The 18,917-nt window shown below is 33.9% G+C and overlaps 2 protein-coding genes, 1 non-coding gene and 1 pseudogene across 3 annotated transcripts; all 4 read right to left on the minus strand.

Moving 5' to 3' along the window:
• Positions 1-4,100: 4,100 nt before the first annotated feature.
• Positions 4,101-5,420, minus strand: LOC130957412 (uncharacterized; annotated as a pseudogene).
• Positions 5,421-5,797: 377 nt separating this feature from the next.
• On the minus strand, positions 5,798-6,547 carry LOC130957413 (glutathione S-transferase T2-like). The gene has a single exon (XM_057884269.1). The coding sequence runs from the start codon at positions 6,545-6,547 to the stop codon at positions 5,798-5,800; it is 750 nt and encodes a 249-aa protein (XP_057740252.1).
• Positions 6,548-6,561: 14 nt separating this feature from the next.
• On the minus strand, positions 6,562-7,164 carry LOC130957414 (uncharacterized). Its single transcript, XM_057884270.1, has one exon. The coding sequence runs from the start codon at positions 7,162-7,164 to the stop codon at positions 6,562-6,564; it is 603 nt and encodes a 200-aa protein (XP_057740253.1).
• A 7,994-nt stretch (positions 7,165-15,158) lies between these two features.
• Positions 15,159-15,266, minus strand: LOC130959756 (small nucleolar RNA R71). The gene has a single exon (XR_009078823.1). It is a non-coding gene; the product is annotated as a small nucleolar RNA R71 (small nucleolar RNA).
• Between the last annotated feature and the right edge of the window lie 3,651 nt (positions 15,267-18,917).

The following is an 18,917-nucleotide window of genomic DNA, read 5'->3' on the forward strand; positions in this document are numbered from 1 at the left end:
CTTACAAGTAATCTTTTTTCGTGCTACATGGATGGGAAATTCGATTGACCTTGATGTTTTTAACTGTGGAAGAGATTAAGAAAATGTTTGATAATAAAAAATATTTAGTAAAAATCAATCAAAATTTATTTTATTTAATATTTATTAATTACTGTAATAATTAATAAATATTAAATAAGATAAATTTTGACTTATTTTTTTTGTTTTTTTAATATTATGGAAGAAATTACTATATTAGCATTTCTATCCTTTAATTTTTCGCACATACATGGAACTTTAGGTTATCTAGTGACTAGTATCTACCTCTGCGAGAGACTTTCATCATCAATAATTTTCAATGTTTTCTAATAGTTAATTTTAGAGAAAATTCCACTTCCATTTTTTAGAAATGCTAAAATAAATAAATAACATTCTCCTTTCATTTATTTGTAAAAATACACTCTCATTTTTCATAATTTTTTTAAAAAAATATTCTTTAATCTATTTTAATTTTTTTGTGTTAACTAACGTAATTTTATCCATTAAAAAAAATAAATTATTTTTTATAAAAATAATCTTTAACAAAAATTTTACTTTTTTATTAAATTTTATTTACTAAAATAGCCTTTAACAAATAATTTATCTACTGATTAAATTGTATTTTTACTAAAATATTCTTTAAAAAATTTTTAATGATTAAATTATTTTTTTTCTAAGACACCCTTCAATAATTTTTTAATTAATAAATTATAATTTTATCAAAATTTTTGTTAATAATTATTTTTATACTTTACTATTAATTTTTTGATATCAATGTATATTATTTTAATATTAAATTAAAAAAATCTTACCACTGTTAATGTGTATAACAATTAATATTAATAAATAATTTATTTCATAGAACTATTAAAAATTATTGACAACTTTATCAAAATTTAAAAATAAGTTGAGATGCATAAATCTCAAATTTTAAAAATTAACATCTCATTCTTTCACATCTTTACAAAATAAGTTCCTTAATAATTAAAATATTATTGAAGGGTATCTTAAGAAAAAATAATTTAATCATTAAAAAATTTAAGAAATATATATTTTGAAAAAAAAAATTTAATCAATAAAAAAATAATTTGTTAAAGGATATTTTGGTAAACAAAATTTAATCATACAAAAATAAAATTTTTGCTAAAAGGTATTTTTGTAAAAAACAATTTATTTTTTTTTTTAAAAAAGGTAAAGTTAATGTTAGTTAACACAAAAAATTTAAAATAAATTAAAGAGGAGGTTTTTTAAAAATTATAAGAGAGAGGATCAGAGTATATATTTCACAAATAAAAAAAAGAAGTATCATTTTAGTATCTCTCAAAAAAAGAAAGTAAAATTTTCTCTTAATCTTATTACAATCTATTCCCTGTTTGACATCAACTATTTTTATCATGAGATAAAATTTTAATCTTTTATCAAACGTTTTATTTCATTATATTTTTATTTGTTTGCTTAAAGTTATATTTTTAAAAAATATTATTTTATTCTATTATTATTATTTTTATTTTATTTTTCTGCTATTTTTGTTATTAAATTACTATAACTATTATTACCGTCACTACAATTACAATTATTGTTACTATTCAAAAGAAGAAGTTAATGGAAAAATGAGTTTTTTTTTTATAAAAAATCTAATCACATTATTGGAATAAGATATTTTTTCAAATATTGGATATTAAATAAGTACTTTTCTTTATATATATTTGTTTACTTTAAAAAAAACAATGAAACTATGGTCAGATAACTTATTCATTATTAGTTGCAACTGTAGTAGCCCTTCCTTTTCCTCCTTTTTTTTTTTGTTTGCTGATCTTTACGAATTATTGCCTTCAATCATTACCCTTATCATCCATAAAATCCAACGAACTATTTTTACTTTATCATGCTTTAATTTGTAACGAGTTCTAACAGCGATCATCAGGTATCAAATTGGGTACCATAATTAAGAACTTGAGAAAAGGAAAAGTGCGACTAAGAAAAAAGGTTAAGGAATCCTTAAGCCCACACTTGTGTTTGTATGAAAGGAGATAAATGCATGTGATTGAACTTTGCATTTAACAAAGAATTAGGGTGTGATTAATGTGAATTGTCATAGTTAAATGATTAATAATTGTATCTATTGCATTGTTTTAATATCGCGCTTAGTGCAGTTAGAGATTTTAATTTCCATTTTAATTTGATGTTAACAGATGACAAGCCTCAACTAAATTATTGGAGTTTCTCTATTCCTGCTGTCACTTCCATTAATTGATTTATATGTACAACGTTTGCATGGCCAGAATTGACACTAGGACCGGAAGGAACCAAACGTTTTCCTTCTCATTATTTCTTTTCTTTCTTTCTTTCTTTTTGGTACTTAAAACAACTATTTTTCGTTACAGCAGCTTATACTTGTTTATCCTACACTATTAGTGTTGTGCAATTTAGTGAACTTACAAAATTGTGCACATATTTTTTGAAACATTTATAGAGAAGTTGAAAACTAAAAAAACTGTAATTGTTTTTATAAGGAAGATCCTAGAAGGTAAAAATTCAATATCAAACAAATAAGGGAGCCACTCAGATAAAAGACGCTTTAAACGTCTTTTTTTAAAGATATTGTTTAATAATTACAATTTAATATATATAATGATTAAATCATATTATTTTTGTCAAAATTAAATCAAACAAATTTATTTGGTCAAAAAATCGGTAAATTATATTTTAAACTAGTCTAAATTAATATTTTTTTATAAAAAATAACTATAATATTCTTTTTATAAAAAATGACTAAAATACTATTATTATTATTATTATTATTATTATTATTATTATTATTATTATTTTGAGAACTCTGAATCCTAACCCTTCTCTTTTCTCTTGCTATCATAAGGTTAGGATTTATAGTTCTCAAAATTAAAAAATATATATAATAGAAGTATTTTAGTCATTTTTGATAATAAGATTTTATAGTTATTTTTTATAAAAAAGTATATTAATTTAGACCCATTCAATATTTAGTTTACCGATTTTTCGATCAAATTAATTTATCTAATCTAATTTTGACAAAAAAATATAATTTAATTAATTATATATATTAAATTTTAATTATTAAAAAATATCTTAAAAAAATATTTAATTTTAAACGTCTTTAGTGGTTTCCAATAAGCAATATTGTTACGGTCCACCTAAAGCTATAACCTAGGGATATGTCGTCTGGCTATAAAGGATATATTAAATTATATCTACTTAAGATTCCACATATATTTTGTATGGATCTATTTGGATTTTTCCAATTACCTTACAAACACTATAAATAAAGAGTTTAGCACATAAATATCTAATCCTAGTTTCTATATCTTTTGGATTAGAACTAAGACTAATTTAAAAGTCAAAGTTCTTTATAAATAGATCTAGTAGAGATCTTTATTCCACTAATAAAAAATTTATTATCCAGTTAATCCCTCTAAATAATTTTAAAAAACGAAGATTTTACTTTTAAAAAGTAAAGTAAAAATGTTCATCTTTTAGTTTAAAATATATAATAATACTAAGGGATAAGTATTTCTATTGAAAAAATAAAAAATTAATTAATATTAATTTAAATGCAAAACTATTATTCAATTGTCAGCTAGGATGTGATGGAATTCACGACAGAGACATGAATTGAGCATCACAGCAGAAGAGAGCGTGAGAAAATAAAGCAGAGAAGATGCAGTAGTAGAATTAGACCATCTCTAGTAGGGAACTCATCCCAGTTTCTGTTTATGGCCCACCTATCATAAAAAGTAACTCCACATCAGCTTTTGCGTCATAAACAGTAAATAGGAACTCAAAAGCATCTCTCTCTTCTCCATTAGGAGGAACTAACTTTAGTCCTTATTGTGGTCCCACTTAATTAATTAATTAAAATACTTGTAATTAATGTAATTAATTTTTTTTAATAATATAATTTAAATATTTAAATTTAAAAATAATTCACTATTAAAATATATTAATATTAAATAAATTCATATATAACAATAATACACAATAGATGAATTCGGGGTTACACTAATTTGTAAAATTACTTAATACAAAAAAAAAAACATAATTAAACTCTATAGTTGACGACAAGCATTGTGAAATTGCCATATATGTTCAATCAAGTCCTCCTTCAATTGTCTATGCTGCTGCCTATTTCGAAGTTGGGCATTTCTTTGGAGAAATTGATGGTATGGTGCAAAATCTTGCTCTCCCAACTGAGGTTGTGATAAGCCATTTTCAACATCATCATACTCTAAGCCTTGAGCAAAATTTCCTGCATAGCTGTCTCTTTCATCCTCAACAATCATATTATGCAATATAATACAAGCTCTCATTATGTTGGCAAGCTTTTTCTTTTCCCAAAAACGAGCTGGACCACGTATAATTGCAAAGCGTGCTTGCAACACTCCGAATGCTCGTTCCACATCTTTTCTTTGCCCTTCTTGGTATTGTGCAAATAACTTGCGTTTCTCACCTTGTGGCTTTGAGATTGATTTGACAAATGTGGCCCATTCAGGATAAATACCATCTGCTAAATAGTATCCCATTGTATAATTATTACCATTAATAGTATAATTTACCTCCGGAGCACGGTCATTTAGAATATCATCAAACACTGGAGAACGATCTAACACGTTGATATCATTATTTGAACCAGAAACTCCAAAGAATGCATGCCATATCCAAAGGTCTGAAGATGCTACAACCTCAAGTACTATGGTTGCAACCCCACGATAACCACTCATGTACATACCTTTCTATGCATTTGGACAATTTTTCCATTGCCAATGCATGCAGTCAATGCTACCCAACATGCCAGGGAAGCCACGACCTTCCGCCATTTGTAGCAGGCGTTGTACGTCATTTGGATTAGGTTTTCACAAGTATTCATCTTGGAACACGGAAATGACACCTTCAACAAATTTTTCCAAGCATTCGATTGTAGTGCTCTCGCCTATGCGCACATAATCATCAACAGCATCAGCTGCAACGCCATATGCTAACATCCGTATCGCAGCGGTACATTTCTGAAGTGGCGACAAGCCTCTTCTTCCAGTTGCATCAACCCTCTGTTGGAAATACGGATAGACGTTTGAGAGAGCGTCTACTATCCGAAGAAACACATCTCTTCTCATTCGAAATCTCCGTCGGAAAATGTCAGCATTATACACCGGTTCATCTGCAAAGTAATCTTGGAAAAGGCGATCATGTCCTGCTTCTCGATCTCTGTTGATCCATCTACGAGGAATTGGGATAGGGCTTCTATCGATATCTTCTTCTTCTGAATCTTCGAGTAAATACTCATCGATCCAATTATCTATGAGTGTGTTATCTTGCCGTCTTCTTTTGCCATACAAAGCCTCATTGAACATATCATCAAAATTTCTAGCCATATGGAGAAATGTAATTTTTAGTTCTCTGTCGATGTGAGAAACAAGAGTTGAAGTGGAGTTGTGGAGTCATTGATAGTTGATATTTATAAGTGTGTCTGCAATAAGTACCTTAACGGCTAGTTTTGTAACGGCTAGTTTTGCAACGGCTAGTTTTACAACGGCTAGTTTTTCTTAACGGCTACTTAACGGCTAGTTTTGCAACGGCTAATTAACGGCTAGTTTTGCAACGGTCACTTTAATGAACAACAACGACACAATAATATTGACTAATTTCAAATCTTACATCAGAAATAAATAAAACAAACTACATCACATACCAGTAATACGCAATAAATAAATAAGAACATACTACATAACTCTACGAATACAAGGAACCATTAAGTAAACCACTTGGCCATTATTTTCTCACATGCAATCTCATGAAGAGCTCGTCGTTTCTCACTCATTGTAGACGTGTCAGCATTAAGTATTTGCATATCCATTTCCCTTTCTTTTGCTTTTATCTCCATTTCTTTAATATACCTCTGAGTTTGTAATTCTTGTTCTTTCATTGCCGCTTGAATTTGTATCTCCTTCTCTTTGATTGCCATCATCTTTGCTCTATGTTCCTTTTCCTCTTCTCTTTCTTTTTCCCTTTCCATTAGTTCCTTTTCTCTAACATTCTTAATATCTTCCATGAGAGATAATTTTTTGACAACCGATGATTTTCTTTCGCTAAAATCTTCAGACATCTGTGCTTTTCCCTTACCTCTTCGCTTGCTCTTCTTTGATCCTTGTGAGCGAACGGGAGAGTCCACACCGGGTTCGTCAGCCAACGGTGTTTCTGGGTTTGATGAGGATGAGTATGCTCCAGTTGCACTAACCTTGGTTCTCTTTGAGCCGCCACTCTGTGTAGGTAGTTGGCTTCTCCATTTTTGCTCCAATCGAAGCATGTTCCAATGCCTCTCAAAAGTGAACTTTTGACCATAATTTGTGGAATAAAGTTTATAAGCCAACTCCTTTATATCATCAGCGTTCGAACCACTCCTTATGTTTCGACTAGCTTGATCGTAGCAACCAGCAAATTGTGCAACAACCTTGTTGATCTTATACCATCGTTTCTTACATGCAACTACCCCCCTTGTCATGTCGGTGCAAAATTCTACACAGTAGCTATGAATTCGACTCCAAAATGTTTCCCCTTTTGATCGGTACCAACTACAGAGTCAGTTGAAACATTTAACCATGCACTGATCAACATCTCATCCTCTTTCCAATGCCAGTGTTGAATACTATCTTGCCTCCGATCTTCAATATCATCATTGAGGTCGATAGCATCTAATCCATGAGGGTTGGCAAAATCTGAATATTGCGAATTTGGACTAGATTGTATAGGAGTCTGAGAGGATGGGTTAGAAGAGCCACCAACACCAGATGAGTTATGTCTTGATGCACTAAATTGAGTTGAAAATGGCAAGGAAGTTGGAGTAACATTTCCGATAGAAGGGTTAAATATGGATGAAAATGGTAAATGGGGTGTTTGTGAATTTTGATTTTGTGGTTGGAATATAGGAAATTGATTATTATAAGGAGTTTGAAAATTGAAATTAGAGAGATTTTGTGGATTTGGATTTTGAAATGTATTTGGTAGTATGAAGTTTTGATTTGGAACTTGAGAGTTTGAGGTTTGAGATTGTTGGGTATTTGGAATTTGAGAAAAGTTTTGTAAGTAATTGAAGAAAGAGTTGAGTTGGTTTGGATCCATTTTTTCGAACAAAAAATAATAGTAGCAGAATTTTGATTTTGTAAACTTAGAAGAAGATGAAGAAGAGTTGTAGAGAGTGTGAGAATACAAGTGTATCTAAATGGTATATATAGAGTAACAAAATATTAATTTATTAATAATAACGGTAACATAGTAACGACTAGCTTCTAACGGCTATTTTTACAACGGCTAGTTTTACAACGGCTAAATTAATATAATAATATAAATATAAATAATATTTAATATTAATTATGATATAAAAAATTAATATAAATTATTAATTAAATAAATATTTAATTATTTAATTTATTTAATTATTATAATTATTAGTAAATTAATTATAATTTAATTACTTAATTAATTATTAGTTAATTAATTAATATAAATTATTAATTAAATAAAATTATCAATATTTAATTTAATTAGTCATTATAATTATTATTAAATTAATTATTATTTAATTATATAATATAATTATTTAATTAATTAATATAATTATTTAATTAATTAATATTTTATATAATTATTTATTTTTTATTTTAATTGCCAAGTGGCAATTGTTTATTGCTTAATGGGAGTCCCCATTCAGAGGGACTCCCTCGCTTTAAATGGCGTGAAGGAACTCAAATGAGTTCCTCTCCAATGCCCATCTCTCTTTTCTCTTTGACATGCACAGTGGGAGGGCTCCATTTATTTGCCCGTTGGAGATGCTCTTAGGGTTCAGAGAAAAAGGAAAAGGAAAAAATGTGTACAACTAGCAATAAATTTTATCTTATTCACTTAGGAGTAATTAACAATAAAAAAAATATAAGTAGATAATGAAAATATTAAATAATGTGAACAATTGATATATATATCGGATATTCATTTCACTATGTGTGCGGATGGTTATTCTAATATTAAGATTTAGATGAGTAATTTAAAAGTATAATATGTTTTAATTTGATTAGTAATTGTTCATATTGTTCAATAAAATTATTGATTACCTAGCATTACCTTAGTAATATTTATAGATTACACAAGGCACACTCTATGTGTGCTATACACAAACATTCATTATAGATAAACTGCTGTTCAGTTGTAATTAATTGAACAAACTTATAACTTTTTATGAATGGATATAGTAGAGTTTTCACTCTTTTAATTACCTTTACTCTTGATATCCTCCCTTAAATAATTTAGCAGTGAGATGAACAACTACTCTAAGTTTGTCTTTAAATTTATGAAACAAAGATGCTAAGAGAAATTTTATAAAAATATTCCCAATTTGATCAATGGCAGGGATAGATATTAATAGTAAAGAGTTTTTTGTTTTTTTATCATATCTCGAAGGCAATGGAGATCAAGCTCCATATGTTTATATCTGATATGAAGAATTGGGTTGGCAGCAAGTAATATAACACTTTAATTGTCACAATATATAATAGAGGTAATTAATTGATGTATTCGAAGTTCCTAAAGAAGTTGTTGAATAGAGATTAATTCTGGCTGATGTAGAGAGTGGAGTAGAAGGTGAAAGAGATGAAAAGATGGTCTGAGAAGGTATATGTGGTGTCCTAAAATTAATCAGTGACAATTCATTAGAAGAATTGTTAGTCAAGTCAATATTATTCATAACAAACATTGTTTGATATGAAAATTCTGTTTTATTAAAAATAACATGCCTAGAAACATGTAATTTTTCATCTTTTGTCATACATTTGTATCTTTTATGATTATTGTCATACCCTATAAACAAATACTTTTCTGATTTAAAAATAAATTTAGTTTTATTATATGGTCTCATATAGGAAAAACAAGCACAACCAAATATCTTCAAATAGCTGTAATTAGGAATTCTGTTAAACAATATCTCAAAGAGTGATTTATTGTTTAGAGCTGAGCTAGGGAACCTATTAATTATATATACGACTGTTGTAAATAAGTCTTTCCAAAAAATATAGATAAATTAGCAGTAGCAAGTAAGCATAACCTAACTTTAGTAATTTGTCTGTATCTTCTTTTCACATTACGCTATTGTTGGAGTGTGTAGGAACAAGACATTCTATGTTGAATGCCATGTGAGATAAGAAATTGAGTAAAGGCCTTAGATAAAAACTCCATTCCACCATCAGTTTGTAAAGCTTTTATCTTCAAATCAGTTTTTATCTCCATAAATATTTTATAATTTTCTAAAGCATGTAAGGACTGGGATTTATTAGTGAGTAGAAAAATTGTAGTATATTTTGTATGTACATTGTAACACATTTACTATCAGAATGTCACGCTTTCGGCTGCGCCATTCTGATAGCAAGGATATTACGACGACTTCTATATACTTAATAATAAAATAGGAGTCTTTAACTCGAAAAACCCGTATTGCTATTTTCTTCGAAAAATCGAAAATATTTTTTCTTCATACAAACATACATAAAATCATAACTCACAACACTTACATATAGATGTATATATATACATACAAGACTTCTTATACAAGTAACTTACCAATATACATACATACATATCATTACAATCTCGACTCCTATCCCTCTTTACAAAAATGTAAGAATTAAATGCGAGAAAAAACTATAACTAAGATATACAACCAGACGTGCAAAAAAAAAACCTCATAGGCTACCTCGTTCATCTTAAAAAGAGAAGTCTGAAGAAGGGTGAGAACCTAATGGTGCACGAAATTGCAATCACACTTTTGCAATTCCGCACAACTAACCAGCAAGTGCACTGAGTCGTCCAAGTAATACCTTACGTGAGTAAGGGTCGATCCCACGGAGATTTTCGGCTTGAAGCAAGCTATGGTTATCTTGTAATTCTTAGTCAGGATATCAATAATTCTCAGGTTTAATTGTGAAAAGTAAAAGAACCTGAAATAAATACTTGTTTTGCAGTAATGGAGAACAGGTTGAGGTTTTGGAGATGCTCTATCTTCTGAACCTCTGCTTTCCTACTGTCTTCTTCTTCATACATGCAAGGCTCCTTCCATGGCAAGCTGTATGTAGGGTTTCACCGTTGTCAATGGCTACCTCCCATCCTCTCAGTGAAAATGTTCAACGCGCTCTGTCACAGCACGGCTATTCATCTGTCGGTTCTCGATCATATCGGAATAGAATCCAGTGATTCTTTTGCGTCTGTCACTAACGCCCCACAATCGCGAGTTTGAAGCTCATCACAGTCATTCAATCCCTGAATCCTACTCAGAATATCACAGACAAGGTTTAGACCTTCCGGATTCTCTTGAATGCCGCCATCAATTCTAGCTTATACCACGAAGATTCAGGCTAAAGAATCTAAGAGATATCCACTCAATCTAAAGTAGAATGGAGGTGGTTGTCAGGCACACGTTCATATGTGAGAATGATGATGAGTGTCACGGATCATCACATTCATCAAATTGAGGAGCAAGTGATATCTTAGAATGGAAACAAGCGTGTTTGAATGAAAAACAGTAGTAATTGCATTAATCCATCAAGACACAGCAGAGCTCCTCACCCCCAACCATGGGGTTTAGAGACTCATGCCGTAGAGGATACAATAAGAAACGTGTAATGTGTCATAAGGTAGAGATACAATGTCAAAAGGTCCTATTAATAGTGAACTAGTAACCTAGGATATACAGAAATGAGTAAATGACGTAAAAATCCACTTCCGGGGTCCACTTGGTGTGTGCTTGGGCTGAGCATTGAAGCTTTCATGTATAGAGACTTTTTCTGGAGTTAAACGCCAGCTTTTGTGCCAGTTTAGGCGTTTAACTCCAATTTTTGTGCCAGTTCCGGCGTTAACGCCAGGAATTCTGAAGCTGATTTGCAACGCCGGTTTGGGCCATCAAATCTCGGGCAAAATATGGACTATTATACATTGCTGGAAAGCCCAGGATGTCTAATTTCCAACACAATTGAGAGCGCGCCAATTGGGCTTCTGTAGCTCCAGAAAATCTACTTTGAGTGCAGGGAGGTCAGAATCCAACAGCATCTGCAGTCCTTATTCAGTCTCTGAATCAGATTTCTGCTCAAGTCCCTCAATTTCAGCCAGAAATTACCTGAAATCACAGAAAAACACACAAACTCATAGTAAAGCCCAGAAAAGTGAATTTAAAAAAAAAACTAATAAAAACATGCTAAAAACTAACTAAAATGTACTAAAAACATACTAAAAATAATGCCAAAAAGCGTATAAATTATCCGCTCATCACAACACTAAACTTAAATTGTTGCTTGTCCCCAAGCAACTGAAAATCAAATAGAATAAAAAGAAGAGAAAATTGATGATCGGATAATTTATACGCTTTTTGGCATTGTTTTTAGTATGTTTTTAGTATGTTTTAGTTAGTTTTTATTATATTTTTATTAGTTTTTAGTTAAAATTCACTTTTCTGGACTTTACTATGAGTTTGTGTATTTTTCTGTGATTTCAGGTATTTTCTGGCTGAAATCGAGGGACCTGAGCAAAAATCTGATTCAGAGGCTGAAACGGACTGCAGATGCTGTTGGATTCTGACCTCCCTGCACTCGAAGTGGATTTTCTGGAGCTACAGAAGCCCAAATTGGCGCGCTCTCAATTGCGTTAGAAAGTAGGCATCTTGGGCTTTCCAGCAATGCATAATAGTCCATACTTTGTCCGAGATTTGATGGCCCCAACCGGCGTTCCAAATCAGCTCAAAACTGCCCGGCGTTAAACGCCGGAATTGGCACAAGAATGGGAGTTAAACGCCCAAACTGGCACAAAAGCTGGTGTTTAACTCCAAGAAAAGTCTCTACACATGAAAGCTTCAATGCTCAGCCCAAGCACACACCAAGTGGGCCCGGAAGTGGATTTTTATGTCATTTACTCATTTTTGTAAACCCTAGGCTACTAGTTCTTTACAAATAGGACCTTTTGCTATTGTATTTTCACCTTTGGATCTTTGATCATCTGGAGATCTTTAAATCTTTTGATCACGTTTTGGGGGCTGGCCTCACGGCCATGCCTAGACCTTGTTCTTATGTATTTTCAACGGTGGAGTTTCTACACACCATAGATTAAGGTGTGGAGCTCTGCTGTACCTCGAGTATTAATGCAATTACTATTGTTCTTCTATTCAATTCAGCTTATTCTTGTTCTAAGATATCACTTGTTCTTCAACTTGATGAATGTGATGATCTGTGACACTCATCATCATTCTCACCTATGAACGTGTGCCTGACAACCACCTCCGTTCTACCTTAGATTGAGTGGATATCTCTTGGATCCCTTAATCGGAATCTTCGTGGTATAAGCTAGAATTGATGGCAGCATTCAAGAGAATCCGGAAGGTCTAAACCTTGTCTGTGGTATTCTGAGTAGGATTCAAGGATTGAATGACTGTGACGAGCTTCAAACTCCTGATTCTATTCCAACCTGATTGAGAACCGACAGATGATTAGCCGTGCTGTGACAGAGTGCGTTGAACATTTTCACTGAGAGGACGGGACTGTAGCCACTGACAACGGTGATGCCCAACATACAGCTTGCCATGAAAAGGAGTAAGAAGGATTGGATGAAGACAGTAGGAAAGCAGAGAGACGGAAGGGACAAAGTATCTCCATACGCTTATCTGAAATTCTCACCAATGAATTACATAAGTATCTCTATCTTTACTTTATGCTTTATTAATAAATCATCCATAACCATTTGAATCCGCTTGACTGAGATTTACAAGATGACCATAGCTTGCTTCATACCAACAATCTCCGTGGGATCGACCCTTACTCGCGTAAGGTTTATTACTTGGACGACCCAGTGCACTTGCTGGTTAGTTGTGCGAAGTTGTGAAATTATGTTTAGACCTTGGTATTGAGCACCAAGTTTTTGGAGCCATTACCAGGGACTGTTTGAGTTGTGAAAAGAATGAATCACAATTTCGTGCACAAAGTTTTTGGCGCCGTTGTCGGGGATTGTTTCGAGTTTGGACAACTGACGGTTCATCTTGTTGCTTAGCTTAGGTATTTTTCTTCAGAGTTCTTAAGAATGAATTCTAGTGTTTCAAGGTGATGTTCTTATCATCACCAAAGCTGATTGATTCTCATCAATTTAGCTCTTGAATGTAATGTCCTGCTGAAGCTTGGCTAACCATGTCTAATTCCTTTAGACTAAAGCTTTAGACTAACATTGCATGATTCCTGGAATTCTCATTAAGAATTTTGATGTCTTTATTTTCTTTTCCACTTAATTTTCGAAAAATCCAAAAAAAAATTTACAAAATCATAAAAACCAAAAATATTTTTTGTTTCTTGTTGAGTCTAGTATCTCATTTTAAGTTTGGTGTCAATTGCATGTTTCTATTCTTCTTGCATTTTTTCGAATTCATGCATGTGTCTTCATTAATCTTCAAGATGTTCTTGATGATTTCCTTGCTCTGATCTTTAAATTCTCTTGTCTTGTGTGTTTTGTTGTTTCTCATATGCATTCTCATTTGTCAGTGTCAATAGTATACAAACTTCTAAGTTTGGTGTCTTGCATGCATTGTTTATTTGATCTTAGTTGCATTTTGATTATTCCTCATTATTAAAAATCCAAAAAATTTTTAACTTGTGTCTTTTCAAGTCAATAATACAGAGAATTGAAGATTCAGAACATACAGCAGAGGAATTACATAGAAAAGGCTGGGCGTTCAAAACGCCTAGTGAGGAAGGAAAAATGGCGTTTAAACGCCAGCCAGGGTACCTGGCTGGGCGTTTAACGCCCAAAAGGGTAGTGTTTTGGGCGTTAAACGCCAGAATGGATACCATTCTGGGCGTTTAACGCCAGGATGGCACAAGAGGGAAGATTTTGTTTTTAATGCAATTTTTTTCAAGTTTTCAAAATTTTTCAAAATCAAATCTTTTTCAAATCATATCTTTTCAATCATATATTTTCAAAATCAATTTCTTTCTTTTTCAAAAATACTTGCTAACAATTAATGATTTGATTCAACATTTCAAGTATGTTGCCTTTTCTGTTGATAAAGGTTTAATGTCTGAATCATATCTTTTAAATTTCTTGTTAGCCAAGTCATTAATTTTCAAAATCAAATCTTTTTAAATTGTTTTTCAAATCATATCTTCTCAATCATATCTTTTTAAAACTATATCTTTTCAATCATATCTTTTTATCACATTTTTTAAAATAGTTTTCAATCATATCTTTTTGATTTCTAATTTCAAAATCTTTTTCAAAAATTACTTAATTTCTTTCCCAATCTTAGTTTTCAAAAATCAATTAGTATTTTTTTTAAATGTTTTTAAAACCTTTTTAATTTTCGAAAATTTCTTCCCCTCTTCTCACATCTTTCTATTTATGGACTAACACTCCTCCTCAATGCACAATTCGAACTCCATCTTTCTTGATAAGTTTGAATTCTTCTACTTCTTCCTTCTATTTTTCTTTTCCTCTGACATCTCAAGGAATCTCTATACTGTGACATAGAGGATTTCATATTTTCTTGTTCTCTTCTCTTTCATATGAGCAGGAGCAAAGACAAAAGCATTCTTGTTGAGGCTGATCCTGAACCTGAAAGGACCTTGAAGCAAAAGCTAAGAGAAGCTAAGGCACAACTCTCTGTAGAGGACCTAACAGAAATCTTCAAACAAGAAGAACCCATGGCAGCCAAAAACAACAACAATGCCAACAATGCAAGGAAGGTACTGGGTGACTTTACTGCACCTACTCCCGACTTCTATGGGAGAAGCATCTCTATCCCTGCCATTGGAGCAAACAACTTTGAGCTTAAGCCTCAATTAGTTTCTCTAATGCAACAGAATTGCAAGTTCCAAGGACTTCCATTGGAAGATCCTCATCAGTTTTTAGCTGAATTCTTGCAAATCTGTGACACTGTCAAGACTAATGGGGTTGACCCTGAGGTCTACAGACTTATGCTATTCCCTTTTGCTGTAAGAGACAGAGCTACGATATGGTTGGACTCACAACCTAAAGAAAGCCTGAACTCTTGGAAAAAGCTAGTCAATGCCTTCTTGGCAAAGTTATTTCCACCTCAAAAATTGAGTAAGCTTAGAGTGGAAGTCCAAACCTTCAGACAGAAGGAAGGTGAATCCCTCTATGAAGCTTGGGAAAGATACAAACAATTGATCAAAAAGTGTCCTTCTGACATGCTTTCTGAATGGAGCATCATAGGTATCTTCTATGATGGTCTGTCTGAATTGTCCAAGATGTCATTGGATAGCTCTGCTGGAGGATCTCTTCATCTAAAGAAGACGCCTACAGAAGCTCAAGAACTCATTGAAATGGTTGCAAATAACCAATTCATGTACACTTCTGAAAGGAATCCTGTGAACAATGGGACGAATCAGAAGAAATGAGTTCTTGAGATTGATACTCTGAATGCCATATTGGCCCAGAACAAAATATTGACTCAGCAAGTCAATATGATCTCTCAAAGTCTGTCTGGAATGCAAGCTGCACCAGGCAGTACTAAGGATGCTTCATCTGAAGAAGAAGCTTATGATCCTGAGAACCCTTCAATGGAAGAGGTGAATTACATGGGAGAACCCTATGGAAACACCTATAATTCTTCATGGAGAAATCATCCAAATCTCTCATGAAAGGATCAACAGAGACCTCAACAAGGTTTCAACAACAATAATGGTGGAAGAAACAGGTTTAGCAATGGTAAGCCTTTTCCATCATCTTCTCAGCAACAGATAGAGAATTCTAAGCAGAGCCACTCTGACTTAGCAACCATGGTCTTTGAGCTAATCAAAACCACTCAAAGTTTCATGACTGAAACAAGGTCCTCCATTAGGAATTTGGAGGCACAAGTGGGACAGCTGAGCAAGAAAATTACTGAACTCCCTCCTAGTACTCTTCCGAGCAATACAGAAGAGAATCCAAAAGGAGAATGCAAGGCCATTAACATGACCCACATGGCCGAACTTAGAGAGGAGGAAGAGGCAGTGATCGCCACTGAGGAAGACCTCAATGGATGTCCACTGGCCTCCAATGAGTTCCCTAATGAGGAACCATGGGAATCTGAGGGTCATAATGAGACCATAGAGATTCCATTGAATTTACTTCTGCCATTCATGAGCTCTGATGAGTATTCTTCCTCTGAAGAGGATGAAAATGTCACTGAAGAGCAAGTTGCCAAGTACCTTAGAGCAATCATGAAGCTAAATGACAAGTTATTTAGTAATGAGACTTGAGAGGATGAACCCCCTTTGCTCACCAAAGAAGTGGATGACTTGTCTAGGCAGAAATTACCTCAAAAGAGACAGGACCCTAGGAAGTTCTCAATACCTTGTACCATAGGCACCATGACCTTTAAGAAGGCTCTGTGTGACTTAGGGTCAAGTATAAACCTCATGCCTCTCTCTGTAATGGAGAAGCTAGGGATCTTTGAGGTACAAGCTGCAAGAATCTCACTAGAGATGGCAGATAATTCAAGAAAATAAGCTTATGGACTTGTAGAGGATGTTCTGGTAAAGATTGAAGACCATTACATCTCTGCTGATTTCATAGTCCTAGAGACTGGGAAGTGCATGGATGAGTCCATCATCCTTGGCAGTCCCTTCCTAGCCACAGCAAAGGCTGTGATTGATGTTGACAGAGGAGAATTGATCATTCAAGTGAATGAAGAATCCTTTGTGTTTAAGACTCAAGGATATCCCTCTGTAACCATGGAGAGGAAGCATGAAGAGCTTCTCTCAAAACAGAGTCAAACAGAGCCCCCACGGTCAAACTCTAAGTTTGGTGTTGGGAGGCCACAACCAACTTCTAAGTTTGGTGTTGAACCCCCACATTCAAACTCTAAGTTTGGTGTTGGGAGGTTCCAACATTACTCTGAGTATCTGTAAGGCTCCATGAGAGCCCACTGTCAAGCTATTGACATTAAAGAAGCGCTTGTTGGGAGGCAACCCAACGTTATATTTATCTATTTTCCTTTGTTATTTTATGTTTTTTGTAGGTTGATGATCATGAGAAGTCACAAAATCAATTGAAAAAGCAAAAACAGAATGAAAAATAGAAAGAAAAATAGCACACCCTGGAGGAAAACCCTGCTAGCGTTTAAACGCCAGTAAGGGCAGCCTATGGGCATTTAACGCCTAGTCTGGTACCATTATGGGCGTTTAACGCCAAAAAGGGGCACCAGACTGGCGTTAAACGCCAGGAAAAGGCAAGAAGCTGGCGTTAAACGCCAGAAATAGGCACCAGCCCGGCGTTTAACGCCAGAATTGGCATAAAGAGCATTTTTGCTCGCCACTTGGTGCAGGGATGAATTTTTCTTGACACCTCAGGATCTGTGGACCCCACAGGATCCTTACCTACCCCACCACTCTCTCTCTTCTTCACCCATTCACCAATCACCTCAACACCTCTTCCCCAAAAACCCCTCACCTATCAAATCCCATCTTTCTCTTCACCACTCACATCCATCCTTCATAAAACCCCACCTACCTCACCATTCAAATTCAAACCACTTTCCCTCCCAAACCCAGCCATTCATAACCGAACCATACACCCTCTCTCCACTCCTATATAAACCCATCTTCACTCCTTCATTTTCACACAACCTACACACTACTTCTCCCCCTTGGCCGAACCACATAGAAGGCAAAAGCTTCCACCTCCGAGTCATGGGAGATGGAGAGATTCATCTCAAGGGTGCATCAAGATCACTTCCATGAAGTTGTGGCCTTGAAGAAGGTGATCCCCGAGGTCCCTTTCAAACTCAAAAAGAGTGAATATCCGGAGATCCGACATGAGATCCGAAGAAGAGGTTGGGAAGTTCTTACCAACCCCATTCAACAAGTCAGAATCTTAATGGTTCAAGAGTTCTATGCCAATGCATGGATCACCAAGAACCATGATCAAAGTGTGAACCCGAACCCAAAGAATTGGCTTACAATGGTTCGGGAGAAATGCTTAGATTTTAGTCCGGAAAATGTAAGGTTGGCATTCAACTTGCCCATGATGCAAGGAGATGAACACCCTTACACTAGAAGGGTCAACTTTGATCAAAGGTTGGACTAAGTCCTCACAGACATTTGTGAAGAGGGCGCCCAATGTCAGAGAGATTCAAGAGGGAAGCCGGTTCAACTAAGAAGGCATGACCTCAAGCCCGTGGCTAGGGGATGGTTGGAGTTTATCCAACGCTCAATCATTCCCACTAGCAACCGGTCCGAAGTTACTATAGACCGGGCCATCATGATTCATAGCATCATGATTGGAGAGAAAGTAGAAGTTCATGAGGTTATTGCCCAAGAACTTTATAAGGTGGCGGACAAGTCCTCTACCTTGGCAATGTTAGCCTTTTCTCATCTCATTTGTCACCTCTGTTATTCAGTTGGAATTGACATAGAGGGAGACATCCTCATTGATGAGGACAAGCCTATCACTAAGAAAAAGATGGAGCAAACAAGAGATCCCACTCATCATGAAATCCCTGAGATACCTCAAGGGATGCACCTTCCTCCACAAAACTATTGGGAGCAAATCAACACCTCCCTAGGAGAATTGAGTTCCAACATGGGACAACTAAGGGTGGAGCACCAAGAACATTCCATTCTCCTCCACGAAATTAAAGAAGATCAAAGAATCATGAGAGAGGAGCAACAAAGGCAAGGAAGAGACATTGAGGAGCTCAAGCACTCCATAAGATCTTCAAGAGGAAGAACAAGTCGCCATCACTAAGGTGGACCCGTTCTTTAATTTCCTTGTTCTTTATTTTTCTATTTTTTGAAAAATCATGCTTATGTTTATCTATGTTTATGTATTATGATCATTAGTGTCTTAGTGTCTATGCCTTA

Source organism: Arachis stenosperma, chromosome 10 (genome assembly GCF_014773155.1).
Source record: "Arachis stenosperma cultivar V10309 chromosome 10, arast.V10309.gnm1.PFL2, whole genome shotgun sequence".
NCBI lineage: Eukaryota > Viridiplantae > Streptophyta > Magnoliopsida > Fabales > Fabaceae > Arachis > Arachis stenosperma.

Bases quoted from the DNA above. Each gene is read 5' to 3' on its own strand.
- LOC130957413 (XM_057884269.1), bottom strand. From the start codon at position 6,547: ATGACAAGGGGGGTAGTTGCATGTAAGAAACGATGGTATAAGATCAAC.
- LOC130957414 (XM_057884270.1), bottom strand. From the start codon at position 7,164: ATGGATCCAAACCAACTCAACTCTTTCTTCAATTACTTACAAAACTTT.